General features: G+C 41.5%; 1 protein-coding gene across 2 annotated transcripts in view; it reads right to left on the minus strand.

Moving 5' to 3' along the window:
- Window positions 1–1,712: 1,712 nt before the first annotated feature.
- LOC103177662 (methylcytosine dioxygenase TET2) overlaps window positions 1,713–15,559 on the minus strand; it is a 71,872-nt gene continuing 58,025 nt past the window's right edge. For both annotated transcript variants that reach the window (XM_007891929.2, XM_042332129.1), the window contains exons 9-11: window positions 14,559–14,696; window positions 10,263–10,626; window positions 1,713–5,598 (exon numbers count right to left, since the gene is read on the minus strand). In XM_007891929.2, the coding sequence (XP_007890120.2) occupies window positions 4,364–5,598; window positions 10,263–10,626; window positions 14,559–14,696 (1,737 nt within the window). In that variant the 3' untranslated portion in view covers window positions 1,713–4,363. The remainder of the gene's footprint in view (window positions 5,599–10,262; window positions 10,627–14,558; window positions 14,697–15,559) is intronic.

Raw genomic sequence — 15,559 nt, forward strand, 5'->3', positions numbered from 1 at the left:
AATCTTAACCATGGTGATGGATTTCTGCATGTGGTATTAAATCTATTCGATGTAACGGTAGTCATCCAGGAGACAATGTTCATGACTATCAAGAAATTGAACATCAACCCATCACTATTTGGGTTTGCAATCCCGGCTGACCCCAAATAGGTCCACAGAAGTTAGTCGATTGGCGGATCACTTTCCAGTAAAATAATAATAATTTGGTCACTCAATCCATGACTGTTTGTAGGACACTGCTGTGCGCAATTGGCTGCCACGTTTTGCCCATAACATATACAGTCACTCCACTTTACAGTATATCCTGTGAAGCACTTTGAGATATGTCAATGACGCGATAAGGCACAATATCAAATCCAAGGATTATTATTATTATTTTTCTTGCGAATTGTTTTCATTAGTTGAGACTCAAAGTGATTGACACTTACATCTGTCAGTGCCAGCTAATTCCCATTTTTGGGTTTTAGCGTTACAGATTGTATGTTCATAGAAGCATGAGATGATATTGCACAGAAACAGGCCCTTATACCCGTCATATCTGAGTTAGTGTCTTTCTCCATAAGACACCTAATCTAATTCCTGCTGACTCCCCATACCTTTTAATGTTGCTCTTCTTTCCAGAATTTATCTAATTCCCTTTTAAAATAATTTTTGTCTCGAAGATTGAAATATTGGCATTTGAGAAAATATATTATCTTTGCCAATGCAAAGGCTCAAATTGTAGAGTACAGGAGGTGTGTGTGTAGTTGCTAGGCTGATTGGTGCTTGTTTTGGGGCAGATTGGTGTGTTCACCCACAAAACACACAATCACTGCACATTACAGTATATCATGTGAAGCTCTTTGAGATGTCCCCTTGATGTGAAAGGAAGCTCATATGGTAATAATCTTCCAAAAATCCCAGGATTGCAAACCCAAATAGTGATAGGTTGATGTTCAATTTCTTGATGGTCATGAACATTGTCTCCTGAATGACTACCATTACATCAAATAGATTAATACCACATTGTAGAATATGGGAGGCAAGGAAGGACTTCTATCGGAGACCTGTATCTTAGTGGGTAGAGCGCTTGCCTTGCAAGCGAGAGGACCTGGGCTCAATTCCCGGCAGCGCGAAACGTTGGGCAACTTTCCTTACCCCACACGCCTCTGTTTACCTAACAGTAAGTAGGAACCTAGTTGTTAGGCGATTGGCGGATCGCTTTTCTGGCTGTAATAATCCCTTCAAAAAAAAAAGAAAAAGAATAATTTGGTCACTCAATCCATGACCGTTTGTGGGACACTACTGTTCCCAATTGGCTGCTGAGTTTCGCCCACAAATTATACAGTCAATTAATTTACAGTATATTCTGTGAAGAGCTTTGAGACGTCTCGACCATGTGATAAGGCACTGCATCAAATGCAAGGATTATTTTATGATAATTTGTCCTCAGAAGTAGATTATACCGGAACAGAGCTTCCCCAGGTCAGCCCTGATGTATTTCTATCACTATGGAGTCCCGTTTGCTCAACTCAGATTATTACAATCTTGTTAGAAACCCCAAATTTAGGCCCTTGTTCTTCACAGTTTCATGTTTTGTGGTAACAAAATTTGGAATCCCCAATTATCATGTGCTAACATTTTCCATGTGTCAATCATGATGGCACCTTTTTTTAAACATTTATGTAGGGTTTTAGAAAATAGTTACAAAAAAATACAAAACGTGTCTCAAGTTGCATTAAATAAATATAAATTTTATTAAAAACACCCACATTTCAGCATTATCAGGAATGATATAATAAACAGCTTTCAAATAACTTTCTGCTTTTTAGTACATTACTTACAGTATTTATAACCAGCTTCGTTTATTTTTTCAACATATCCAATTGATCAGTAAAGAGCAAAGCTAAAGTAAAATACAGAATAGAACACATACAAAATGCACACCAAAAATGATTTTAGTGTCAAACTCAGCTAAATAACCTACACTTCAGTATACATTAACCTCTAGCTTTTGAAGTGAACAATATACTGCTATGCGTCAATCAAGCTGAAATTTAATTCAAGTAATGTCGACACTACTCTGAAGCATTTTCAAGTATGGCTATCATTAACCTAATACCCTATACATGCACTTTACATCTAACAGACATGTTGCTACTGAAGCTGGGTTCTATACAACACAGTTCATTTTTTCATTTAAAATACCACCCCCGTTCTCCCATGGAAATAACAAACTTGCTCCATTTCCTTTTTCCCTTTTATCAGCTCAGTGCATACATTATTGAAATTCTGAAGAAATAACTATAACACACTTTGCATTTCCACTTATAATTAAAATCAAGCCACTGCTTTACTAACGCTCATTTAGAAGCATCAAGTACATGTACCCTCCCCCCCCTATACACGTAAAATCCAAAATAAGGGATTAAAACAAAGTGAATGTATCCCTGAAAATAAAAAAAATTAAAAAGGTGGATATTAAAACACAGGTGATGTATTGGCATAAGGAGAATATAAGAGTTGTATTATCCCTGATCTTGTAGAACAAAAGATTGAGTTTCAAGTTATCAAGTATCAAAATGAAAAAGTATGTTTATGTCATAAAGACTAATTTTAAATTAAACAATGATGGTGTACAAAACACTACCAACTACTAATTCATCATTTTCCTATTGCCTATTACAGGAGCTGAGGTATATGACAAGTAGGAACATATCCAACCCTTTGCATGTCCTAAACTCACATTTTAACCATAGCAGATTGAGTAGCACCATTCTGAAAAAAAGCTTAAAAAAAGTATTAGGAAAATATTACAGTATTAAAATAGTAAAAGCATTAAGTAAAAAAAAGAAAAGAAAATTCTGTTTACAAATTTAATTTACTGTACACCTTTTCATCTTTTTTGTTTTTGTTTTATATTTACAAATCAATGATTTCAACATTACCACAGCAAGCCAGCTGCCTGATTTCTCCATTGTAATACAACTAACCCTGTTTCATCTGACCTGGTATGTTCTCAGTTCTCTGAACTCTCAAACACACACTGCTTACATTGTAACTGGAAAACATTACATCTCCACCCGAACAAGAACATCTCATTGCAAATCAAATCTATTGAGTGAATATATAATTCATTTATAAATGTGTTAAATTGATCTAAGATAGCCATAGTATTATTGTCTAAAACATGCTGGGAGCTAAATGTTAATATGAAAGACTAAGCTCTAAATCCGTGCAATCACTTTAGTGACTTAGTATGGACTTTATACTTTAACATAACAAATATAGCTGCATACTGAATACCAAGCACCAGAATCAGTGTTTTATGTTAAGTTCATTTAAGGTTTTCTCCTTGTATCCAGTAAATCCCAAACTGTAAGGTTATCAGTGACATTTAAAAAGTATGTATTAGCCCATTAGATGATTTTTGGCTAAGATATTACTTTTTTGCATTACTAATTTACAATAAATCTCTTAATGCCTCTCTTTTCACCCTTTAAGTTGTCAATGATTAAAATATTCAAAGTGCTTTTGAACACCAACATTTTACAAAATATTCTGCAAAAACTCATTTGAGGATCTTTACTACAGAATCAGAATTCATTGACCCTCCAAAATACTTTTCTACATTTTAAATGTAGGCAAAAATTTTACACAGCAATTGTAACTTTAAGTTAAAAGACCCCCGAGATATAAGAGGGCACCTCAGCATCAATTCATGAACTGAGGGAGTTTATTTATTATGAAACCATTTAATCCTGAATGACATTTGAGACTTTCATTAAAGATGTTAAAAGACCTCTAAAATGTAGCACCATGATATTAAAACTTTTCAGTGTTTCTTTTTCCTGACTAGTCAACAAAATCTGTTCTAATTTGACTGCAAACTGCAAATAATACATAGAGAAAGATAAAAACAATCTGTTAGACTTTGTTAATTGTTCCATATTAAAAACTACATGATGGAAATCTGTAGTTTAAATGTTGCCCTGGTAATTGTACAAATATTCAGCACCAGAGGTTTGTTATACCTCTTGCCCTGCTTCCAAAAAAGTAGGCTCATTAATGATAAAAGAGGTCACTCGTGTCTGGCATAAATAAATTAAATTAATTTACAGAATGTTTCTTCTGCTTGTATCTATATTTCAGAATGACACTCTGAAACAGCACTTTTGCATAGGACACTTTTCGGCTTGATCCTAACTGTGAGCACTCTTTAAAAAAAATGAGCTAAGTACAGGGTTTGGCAGAGGCTGCCTCCATTTGCTGGTGTTTTGCTCTTCCTCCAGTGCTGCATCAAACACTGTTTTTCTCATAGGGTATAGTGGAGCTGCCTTGCTAACAGCTGCACAGAATATGAGGTAACCCATTGAGTATGAATCTATATCCAGCGATTGTAAGGCCCTGTAACCCGTGTAAAGGCATATGGAGATGCTGTAGTTACTGAGTTTGTTGTAAAAGTCATGGTCCTTTGAGTAAGAGTTTTGATAAAACGTAGCTGCGCTGCTTCTGCAAGTTCATGTGAATCTGTGACTTCCCGTTTTGATTTTTTGCTGTAAGATTTGGTAGGCACATAGTCCACACCTAGTCGTTCGGCTTCTTCTTCTCTTTCTCTGGCCTTTTCAGCCACCTTGGCCTCCCACATTGCTAATCCATGCTTTGCCTCATTCATGCTCTTGTGTTGGTAAAATACGAGAGATATCCTAGTTGGGTGATTTCTGTTGGGGTATTTCAGTGGGGTTGTTGCGTGTAGTTCACGCTTTGCACACTCAATAAGAACTGACCCATGAGATGGTGCTACTGCAACCCCTCCTATATCTGAATCCTGGAAGTTATGCTCACTGTCTGACCAGATTTCCTGAGGCTCTTCTGGAGCACCTACATTATTCTGTGGAGGCATAGAAGAGATGATTTCTGGCACTCTGGAATTGATCATGGGGGCAGGCAGCCCTGCTTGTGAGGTGTTTGCCATGTCAAAATTAATTGATGGAAGAAGTCTTGAGAGACCGTTAGCTCTCAGCATATTAAGTTCATTTTCTTTATTTTCTATCTGGAAAGAATTAGCAGGACGATGATCATGGGCTAAGTATGGGCTTGTGTATGCTGGGTATTGGCTGCTATGTGCAACAGCAGCATGGTCCAGACTTGGATGACCTAAACTGGACACTGGTTTGGAAGCAGTATCCATAAGCTGTGGCTCAATTTGAGGGGATGATTCATAGTGAGGATATGCTCTAATTTGTGGGATTGTTGGTATTCTGTTATCAATCTGGCAATTACTGTAGCCATTGACTGGCATGCCATAGTCACCATAGTTCCAAAATCTACCCATACACATCTGGTTATTGCCATACCTGTAAGAGTTGGAAAATTGCTGGTAGAGAGTCTGAATTGGTGGCAGGGTAAGCTTGTTCACTGGAACCTGATAGCGGTACATATCCATGTGGTGTGTGAGTGAGGGACAGTAAGAGCCCATATAATGATGGTAGTTGTCCATGGATGTGCTCCCATTGCACTGATAGCCTGGGTAAGCACTTGGTGGGGCTGACTGGTAAAAACCGGCCACTGGATGTCTAGGCATTGCATGTTGCTGAATAGCTGGAGGAATCCCAGGACCTGTAGGAAATCAAAGCAATAAAAATAAGTTTACATGGAATAAGATATGTAAACTGAAGTTCTGAAGTTAACATTATATGAACTGTAGCTTCTAGCTTTATGAGGAACAACTTCATAATCAATAATGGGATTCCTTTGTAACAGCAGGTCAGTTTGTTACCTACTGCAAAGCTGATCAACTGTTTCTATTCTACAATGTGTACGGAAACTGGAATCAATGGAGGCTGTAGTGCAAACATGAAGCTTTCCCACTGTTCACCTCATTCCAATCTGATGAAACTTCTTGAATAATTACCCTTTTGTTCCCCCTAATGTAGCTAATTTTGGATCCACTTCAAAAGTTCCTTCCCCATTCCATGCCTTTCAAAGTTACAGAACAATGAGGTGAAAATTACAATGTGTGATGTGTTAGTTATCACATAGTTAATAAAGTTAGTCAATGGGCCAGTCAATAACTCAGTCACAATAGTTGGACCTGAAGATAGATTGCACTGCCATTGAACGTGAAACCCATGGATTTGATGTCCAATGTCACAGTACCAATTTTCACTCTGAATCCCTTCATTTCAGAGGAAGTTGTCTGGTTTCCTTATAACAACAATAACAATCCTTGCATTTGATATAGCGCCTTATCACATCTTCGAGACGTCTCAAAGCGCTTCACAGAATTTACTGTAAAGTGAATTGACTGTCTATTTTGTGGGAAAAACGCGGCACTCAATTCCGTCCAGCTGTGTCCCACAAACAGTTGTGGATTGAGTTGGGCAATTTCTTTTTGAAGGAATTACCCCCGGAAAAACGATACGCCAATTGACTAATAACCGGGTTCTTACTTACTGTTAGGTAAACAGAGGCATGTGGAGTAAGGAAACTTGCCCAACATTTCACCCTGCCCATGAATTGAACCCAGGTCTCTCGCTTGCGAGGCAAGTGCTCGAACCACTGAGCTACAGGACTCCACCATGAATCAACTAAGAATCCACTACGAACTGTTTATAGTTGACTGATCCACCACCTGTGCTGTCACCTTTTTGTACTTGATGTAACTAGAGGAGCCCCGCCTCATATTTATATTCCAGACTTCTTGTCACAAATCACCAGATGAAGAAGGCTCTTTGCCCATCTGATCTCATCTCTTGGAAATAACCACCCTATCATACTCCCACCAAAGCATCAACCTGCTTTTTAATTAGTGCAGTGTCCTAGACTCAACCATCCTTCCTGACAATGTGTTTCAGTCATTAATTCCAGTCATAAGAAACATAAATAATATCTGCTTGACTGCATCCTCTACATTTGCTGTCTTTAAGGTTCTAAAGGGGAAAGACAATACAGATCATGTCAGGCTGTTTCAACTTGTCCAGAATAGCAGAACCAGAGGACACAGCCTGCAATTGAAGAGGGGTAAATTCAGAACAAATCTACGCAAACACTATTTCAGTGAGCGAATAGTGAAGCTGTGGAACCTGTCCACTACCTACTTGAGCTCCTTCAGTTTGGTTTCTGCTCCGCCTATAACACTGAGACAAGGTACATCAAAGTCCTAAATAATGTCTTCTCTCTCTGTAACCAGGCCTCCCTCTGCCCCCTTGTCCTCCTGGACCTCTTCACTGCCTCAAGCCTCCTCCTCAACCTCCTCTCCTCCCTCATCACCTCAGTCAGAATGCACTCTATTGGTTTGAGTCCTTTTTAACCCACCATCATCATTTTAGTCTCTGCATATGATTTCTTCTCACACTCTTGAATAATCTCCTGCGGCTTATCCCAAAACATGATACTTGGCCCACTCCTTTTCCTTATTTATATGCTCGTACTTGCTGATGTCAACTGCAGACATTGGATCAATTTCCACATTCATACGGATTGCACCCAAATCTACTTTGCCTCCTTCAGGTCCACTAACATTCTGCCCTTTTGCTTGTCAGAAATCAAGGCCTGGATGAGCACCAACTTTCTGCAGTTGAGTATTGACATGCAGAAGCCACATTCCTTGGTTCCCATCAATGGCTTCTCACCTGCAGCTCTGATATCCTTAACCTCCCTAGCCTATCCCTCAGACTCATTGCACCCGTCTGCAACCTTGGCATCAGGTTCAATCCCACATCTCTTTCCTTCTCCACATCTGGTCACTAACTAGGCTGCTCTTTTCCACATTTGTCACATAGAGTTAGGTCATGAGGGATTTTGAATGTGAGGGTGAGGATCTTGAAATCAATCCTTTCGGAGATTTGGAAGCCAGTAGAGCCTGGTGAGGGCCTATTTTATCAATAGCATGATCACAGCAACTTGCACTTATATAGCACCTTGCTCTCAGAGCAACTTCACAAAGGCCCTCACACTGATGTTGCTGGGCAGGTTGAGGGTTGAAGGGAGATAATCATAGGTGTGGAGAAAGAGGTAGGCTTTAGAAGGGTTTTGAAGACAGGTACTCAGATAGAACACTCTTCCTTTTGAGTTTCAGAGGCTTCTCCTCCTCCTAACAGAAATAAAACTTTCTATTTCTTAATCTATGTTTTTCCTTAAGACCACAAGAGCTCCTTCCCTCTCTCAGTCTTCCTTTACTCTTATAACAGACTTTTATAAAAAACAGTACTTGTATTCTTTTGAGTCATGGTGATGTAAATTTTGTTTCTTCATCTATTATCTCAATAAAATCAATCAAGAGTCAAACAGCTGTTAAAACTATAGACCATCTGGAATTCAGTATGTGAACCAGCAGTGGCTTCTTCCCCAGCCCTCAAGGCTCTGTCCTTGGTCTCTTTTTAATATTTACATACTTCTGCTTGGTGATGTCAACCACAGTAATGGATTTAGCATCCGCATGCATACAACAACAACAAGATTCCATTTATAGAGCACCTTTCACGTCGGGAGAACGTCCCAAGGTGCTGTACAGTTGGGTCAGGACCCGAGCAGGGGGGAAATGGTCAGGGTGAGGGGAGGGAAGGGAGGGGGCGAGGAGGGGGTAGAGAGTTGAGAGGGGAGCTGAAGGCACGGTCAAAGAGAAAGGTCTTGAGACCGGCCTTGAAGGAGGAAAGGGAGGAAGCGGCGAAGGCACTGGGGGATAGAGTTCCAGAGCCTCGGGGCTGAGAGGCTGAAGGCCCGGCCACCGATGGTGACATCATCCGCAGACATGGAGTTAACTTCCACATGTATGCGGATGACACCCAACTCTACCTTTCCTCCTCTACTCTCAACTCCACGACCACCGATGTCCTGACAGCCTGCCTGTCCGACATCGAGTCCTGGACGAGAGACAACTTTCTTCAGCTCAACGTGCGAAAAACCGAGGCCCTCCTGATTGGCTCACGTCAGCGCCTCCGCACCTCAGGAGAACCACACCATCAGCATCCAAGGCTGCACTCTCCACCTCTCAAAGCCACTCAGGAACCTCGGCGTTTTGTTCGACCCTGAGCTGTCCTTTCTCCCTCACATCCACACCACAACTGGCACCGCCTTCCATCACCTCCGGAACATCGCCAGACTACGCCACTACCTCACCCCTCACGCTGCTGAAACCCTGGTTCATGCCTTTGTCACCTCAAGGCTGGACTATGGGAACTCTCTCCTCGCCGGCCTTCCCGCCACCTCCCTCCACAAGCTGCAGGTCATCCAGAACTCTGCAGCTCGTGTACTGTCCCGCACCAGGCTTCGGGACCACATCACTCCCACCCTCGCTCGCCTCCACTGGCTCCCCATCCCCCAGAGGATTGATTTCAAGATCCTCATCCTCACCTACAAGGCCATTCATGGCCTTGCTCCCTCCTACCTCTCCAACCTACTATCCCCCTACCTACCTGCCCGTACCCTCCGCTCCTCCGGCTCCGGTCTGCTCCACGTCCCCCGCCCCAATCGCCCTACCATTGGTGGTCGGGCCTTCAGCCTCTCAGCCCCGAAGCTCTGGAACTCTATCCCCCAGTGCCTTCGCCGCCTCCTCCCTTTCCTCCTTCAAGGCCGGTCTCAAAACCTTTCTCTTTGACCGAGCCTTCAGCTCCCCTCTCGACTCTCTTTCCCCTTCTCGCTCCCTCCCATCCCTCCCCTCACCCTGACCATTTCCCCCTCCTCGCTCCCTCCCCTCCCCTCACCCTGACCATTTCCCCCTGCTCGGGTCATGACCCAACTGTGCAGCGCCTTGGGACGTCCTCCTGACGTGAAAGGCGCTTTATAAATGGAATCTTGTTGTTGTTGTTGTTGTTGTGGTAGGGCGGTTGGGGCGGGGGATGTGGAACAGAACGGAGCCAGAGGAACGGAGGGTACGGGCAGGTAAGTAGGGGGATAGTAGGTCAGGGAGGTAGGAGGGAGCAAGGCCGTGAATGGCCTTGTAGGCGAGGATAAGGATCTTGAATTCGAGGCGAGGATGAGGATCTTGAATTCAGATGATATCCAACTCAATCTCTCTGTCTTCACCCTCGATTCTAGGACCACTGCTGTACTGACCAATTGATTTCCTGTTGAACCTCAAGTCGTGGATGAGAACTAACTTTCTCCAGTTGAATGCCTTTATGTTTAATAATATTGTCATGCATTGCTGTATTCCGTGGCATCGGGAAAACAAACAAACCTTTAAATGTTATGTAACTCAGGCATGTCACTGTTTAAAATGCAGCTGCAGTAATTGATCAAAGGATTGATGGAAAATCTGGGATTATCTTTACTTAAATTACCTGGCATTTGCTGGTTGGTTGGGGCATTCTCTGAGCTGGCCTGATTCAGGCGTGTTGCAGTCGCATGAGTCTTTTCTGTCTTAATGTTCTCCTGATTGATGAGTTTTTCTGCTGCCACTGCTGCTGCCTTCTTTGCCTCCTGCTTCTTCTGCCGTCCACTTTTGACAGGCTGAGCCAGCATTCTCACCATGCGGGGGAACGAGTTCAGAACCTGAATAGCACCTTGTTTGATTTTTGCCTCCTGAGCTTCAGTGCTTCCAAACTCATCGGTCGGAGAGATTTTGTACAGAGGCAGGACATGGAGCTGCTCATCATCTGGTATTTGACCAATATGCCGATTATCCTCTTTGGTAAGTGTACATACCTGTATATTTGGGGAAAATATACAACAATCACATCTGGCTTTTGTAATAAAATTATTTCATTGTCTGATCTAAAAAGCTCCTGAGCAGCAAAAATACAGGCTGTTTGTATGTACATTACTCTGTGCACCATGAAGATCATTTTGCAGTCTGTTTTGTGGAAGGTACCAGATAAATAGTGAAATATTGTGAATTTGTGGCTTGGCAATCTGCTCCATTCTGCAGATCCCGATCAGTTTGTCTAATTTAATCAGCTCTCATTCACCTCTATGTAAGTACTCGAGTAACTCTGGTAAAGCACATCCTGTTGAAGTACAATAAAGCTCCAGGGAGAGAGTGCAATCCATACCAACAATCTCTCTGGGATTTCCATGTGTGGGTGGAATGCATGGAATTCTCAATTTGGTTTGGATACTCTTAAGCATGGTGATGGATTTTCTCATGTGTCAGACATCCGGCTGACTCCCCCATAAAAGTCCCCTTATCATTTTAAACACCTCGATTAAATAGCAGCTCAAACTTCTGAACTCCAGGGAATACAAAACAAGTTTATGCCCGAATCCTCATAATTTAACCCTTTCGGCCCCAATATCATTGTTGTAATCTGCACTGTGCACCCTCAAAAGCCACTATATCTTTCCTGAGGTGCCCAAAACTGAAAGCAGTATTCCAGATGAGATCTGACCAAGGCTCTGTATAACTGAAGCATTACTTCCCTCGCTTTTATATTCCAATCCCCTTGAGATAAGGCCAACAATCCATTAGCCTTTTTGATTGCTCTTTGTACCTGTGTACTAGCTTTTAGTGATTTGGGAACTTGGGACACCTAAATGTCTTTGCTCCTCCACAGCTCCTAGTCTTTGAACCATTAGGAAAATATTCTGATCTGGTTTGAGACTTCCTGCTCCCTTCTACACAACTTACTGTGCCTCCTAACTTAATGTTATCTGCAAACTTGGACATAGAACCCTCTACAACAACAAGATTACAATGAGGAGGGCCTCAGTCTTGTTCACATTCAACTGTAGGAAGTTTGCCCTCATCCAGGACTTGATGTCCGACAGACAGTCTATCAGGACAGCAGTGGTCCTGGAGTTGAGGGTGGAGGCAGAAAGATAGAGTTGGGTGTCATCTGCACACATGTGGAAGTTGACCCCATGTCTTTGGATGATAAATAATAATAATAATAATAATAATAATAATAATCCTTGCATTTGATATAGCGCTTTTCACGTCGGGAGGACGTCCCAAAGCGCTTCACAGAACACACTGTAAAGTGAATTGACTGTATATTTTGAGGGCGAAATGCGGCAGCCAATTGCACACAGCAGTGCCCAACAAACAGTCATGGATTGAAGTGACCAATTTATTACTGTTTTATTTTCTTGAGGGATTATTATCAGGCATGTGGAACTTGCCCAAGGTTTCACCCTACCGGGAATCGAACCCAGGTCTCTCGCTTGCAAAGCAAGTACTCTAACTACTGAGCTACAGGACTCCAAGAAGGCAGGGAAGGTTTTTTCAGGAAGGGGGTGATTATAGCTGTTTTTAGGGGTTTGGGAACAGTGCCAGATGATAGGGAGAGATTGATGGTGTCGGAGAGTAGAGGGACGAGGAGGTGGAGCTGGGAGGTAAGGAGAGGGGTGAAGATGGGGTCAAGGGAGCAGGTGGTGTGTTTCATGCTGGATGTGGTGTTGAATAAAATTAAGAGAAATAAAAAAAACTGTTAAAGCTATTAATTAATGATTTCACCAAGGGGGGAGCATGTAGATATTAAAGAGGAGAGGGCCGAGGACAGAGCCCTGGGGGACGCCAGATGTGACAGTGCGGGGGCTGGAGGAGAAACCGTTAGAGGTAACAAAGTGGAGACGGTGAGAGATAGGAATCAAACCAAGCAAGGGCAGGTCTGTGAAGATTAAGTAAAGAGGAGAGGCAGTGTATGAGGATGGAGTGGTCGACAGTGTTATACTGACAGGTCTGTAGATACCAGATTTCACACAGTGTACACACAGTGGAGTCCTGTAGCTCAGTGGTTAGAGCACTCGCTTTGCAAGCGAGAGACCTGAGTTCAATTCCAGGCAGAGGGCGAAACCTTGGGCAAGTTTCCTTACTCCACACAGAGCCTAATAATAATCCCTCCAAAAAACAAAACAATAATAAATTAGTCAGTTTCAATCTACGACTGTTTGTGGGACATTGCTGTGCACAATTGGCTGCCACGTTCACCCACAAATATACAGTCAAATTCACTTTACAGTGTGTTTTGTGAAGCGCTTTGGGACGTCCTCCCGACGTGAAAAGCGCTATATCAAATGCAAGGATTATTATTATTATTATTATATATAGTGTGCTGGGCCCCACTACAAACCTGCTACTGTGGGCAGAGTGTCTCTGGTCGCGCGTGTGTGGCAGGGGGAGTGCTGGGATCGCGAAAGCGACACAAGCGTGAAATCGGCTGCGCATGGTGCTCGTGGCCTAAACCGAGCTCCTGCACCAAATTCTCAGTAAGTGGTGTATTATTCAAATTTTCAGTATTTTAAACAAAACTACATGTTCAGGAAATGCATGCCTGCAGTTTAATCCGGGTTGTTTCACAAAATGCGTCTCTCAAAAGCACCAATCAACCCTCTGCAATTTCCCCCAAATGACCCACAATTTTAAGCAAATATTTCCGCACTTTTCCATTGGTCAAGATTATGATTAACACATCTCCTCACCTATTTACTTTAATGTCCTGGGTGGAAATCTCCTGGGGTGGAGATTTGTCTATCTTAATTCCTATTATTTTCTCCACTATTGTTTCACTTATATTAAATCTAATAAATTCTTCCCCTTGACTTATTTTTAGGTTACCTTTACCATTGGTATTTTGTTCTTCTCCACTGTGAAGACAGATACAGTCTGCCATTTACTACAACAACAACAAAATTACATTTATAGAGCGCCTTTCATGTCGGGAGGATGTGGGAGGACAATTTACTATTGTCCATTATAGTCTCGTCTTCGTCTAATTTTAACTGGGCCCACATTTCCCTTTACCATACTCTTTCTCTTATTATATTTGTAAAAACTTGCTGTTAGCCTTCATATCCCTTGCAAGTTGTTTTTAAATATATATTGCCTTCGTGCAGCTCTTATTACTTTCTTTGTATCCTTTTGTTGCTTCATATAGCTCTCCCACTCTGCTGGATTAGCACTTTTTCTTGCATTTGTGTAAGGCTTTTTTTTTATCTTGATACTACCACTTACCTTCTTGTTAATCATGGTTGCTTTACTACAAAAGTGGAATCTTTGCCTTTTAGGAATGTACTTGTTTTCTATCATATCAATTATTTCTGTAAATACTTCCCACTGTCTGTCTATGGTTTACTCATTACCAGATCAGCTCAGTTAACTACAGTCAATTCATTTCTCATCTCTTCGAAGTTTGCCTCACTTAAGTTTAAAATCCTGGTATGCAACTCTCCCTTCTCCCATTGGGTCTTCAATGAGGTGAGAGAGGAAGTGAGCCCAGGATGCAGTTCCAAATTTACGTATAACACAAGTTTCTATGTCACAATAGCTTTAATATCTCATATTCTTTGATTTTTAATGGAGTTAAGATTGTAATTGTGAATATTTATTTATCAAAGTAATATTTCTGGGTCTCTGAAAAACATATGTTGTGCTTATTGTCACTGTGTTGTGGAGGGCAGAGGTGTTAATCTCTCTCGTCACCAGAAATTATGAACGAAAGCGATTCCCAAAGCTTGCACAACCCCTTCCACCATCATGACCTCTGTGCTCAGTTTCAGATTGATGACACAATCAATATTATCCAATTTAATAAATGTAAAACACAATTACATAACTCCACAGTCAATTGTAGGATCTGGTCCAAGTGAACACCTTGAGATAGTTGCAATGCAGTGGTTACTTGGCGAACTGTACTTACCACTGTACTGCCATTTTGCATGTTGTGCAGATCTCTATGAGCATGAGCACAAAAATCCACACAAGCAGTCACTCCTGCGAATGGACGTCCTTCCTGCTTACCAAGCCTACAGTCTGGTGCTCTCTGCTCAAATTCAATCTGCGTTAAAAAAAAGAAAACATTTACATGTAGCATAAAACATCAACCAATTGTTGTTTAATCTGTGGTCTATCTTTTCCGCCCCTTGTTTCATTATGTTTTCTGTGCATCCTGAAGGATGCATCAGATTGTGTTGTAATTTTATCTATAAATACAGTCCTACATTCTTCCTGTTTCTTACAGTGTTTCCTGACAGAAAGAAGTAGGTCAGACGTACTGAGCAAATTCATAGCATCAACAATTCAGTAATGGGAAATATATTCAGATAACAACAACAACAAGATTAGATTTGAATAGTGCCTTTCACTTCGGGAGGACATCCCAAGGCGTTGGATAAGACAATTTTTGCAGTTATAATACCCTTAGATTCAAGTTCCAAGGTTGGCTGCAAATTATTAAAGGCAGCTAAATATGAGATACAAAGCGCACCATCAAAGTGGGGCTGTTATCTCCCACATCTGATGGGAGTCTCCTTCAAAAGCTTTTACCCTCAAAGCAGACATGGCTGGTATTTTGTGGCAGGCAATGAAGTAAGTGGTCTTGCTCCCTCAAGGAGTACAATTTAGGAAGTTGGTGCATTCCAAGGAAACAATTATTTTTAAAATCAATGTTAACCGGGCACTTTCTATGGTGCTGGGATTTGTATCCAGTACCTCAGAACTGTCTTGGAGGAGCAAACATTAACACAAAAAAATGTGAGGACTGGCCTCCTACAGTGTCATTAATTTCTATGGTTCTGCAAAATAAATGTAATATTAACATAGCAAAACTGATTTAAGTGAACTATCATTTCCAAGAGTTAAGATTTGAAGGCTCTTTTCCAACTCTTTGCAACTATACAAGGACTGTAATCGTATAGAGAG

Source organism: Callorhinchus milii, unplaced genomic scaffold (genome assembly GCF_018977255.1).
Source record: "Callorhinchus milii isolate IMCB2004 unplaced genomic scaffold, IMCB_Cmil_1.0 Scaffold1, whole genome shotgun sequence".
Classification (NCBI taxonomy): domain Eukaryota; kingdom Metazoa; phylum Chordata; class Chondrichthyes; order Chimaeriformes; family Callorhinchidae; genus Callorhinchus; species Callorhinchus milii.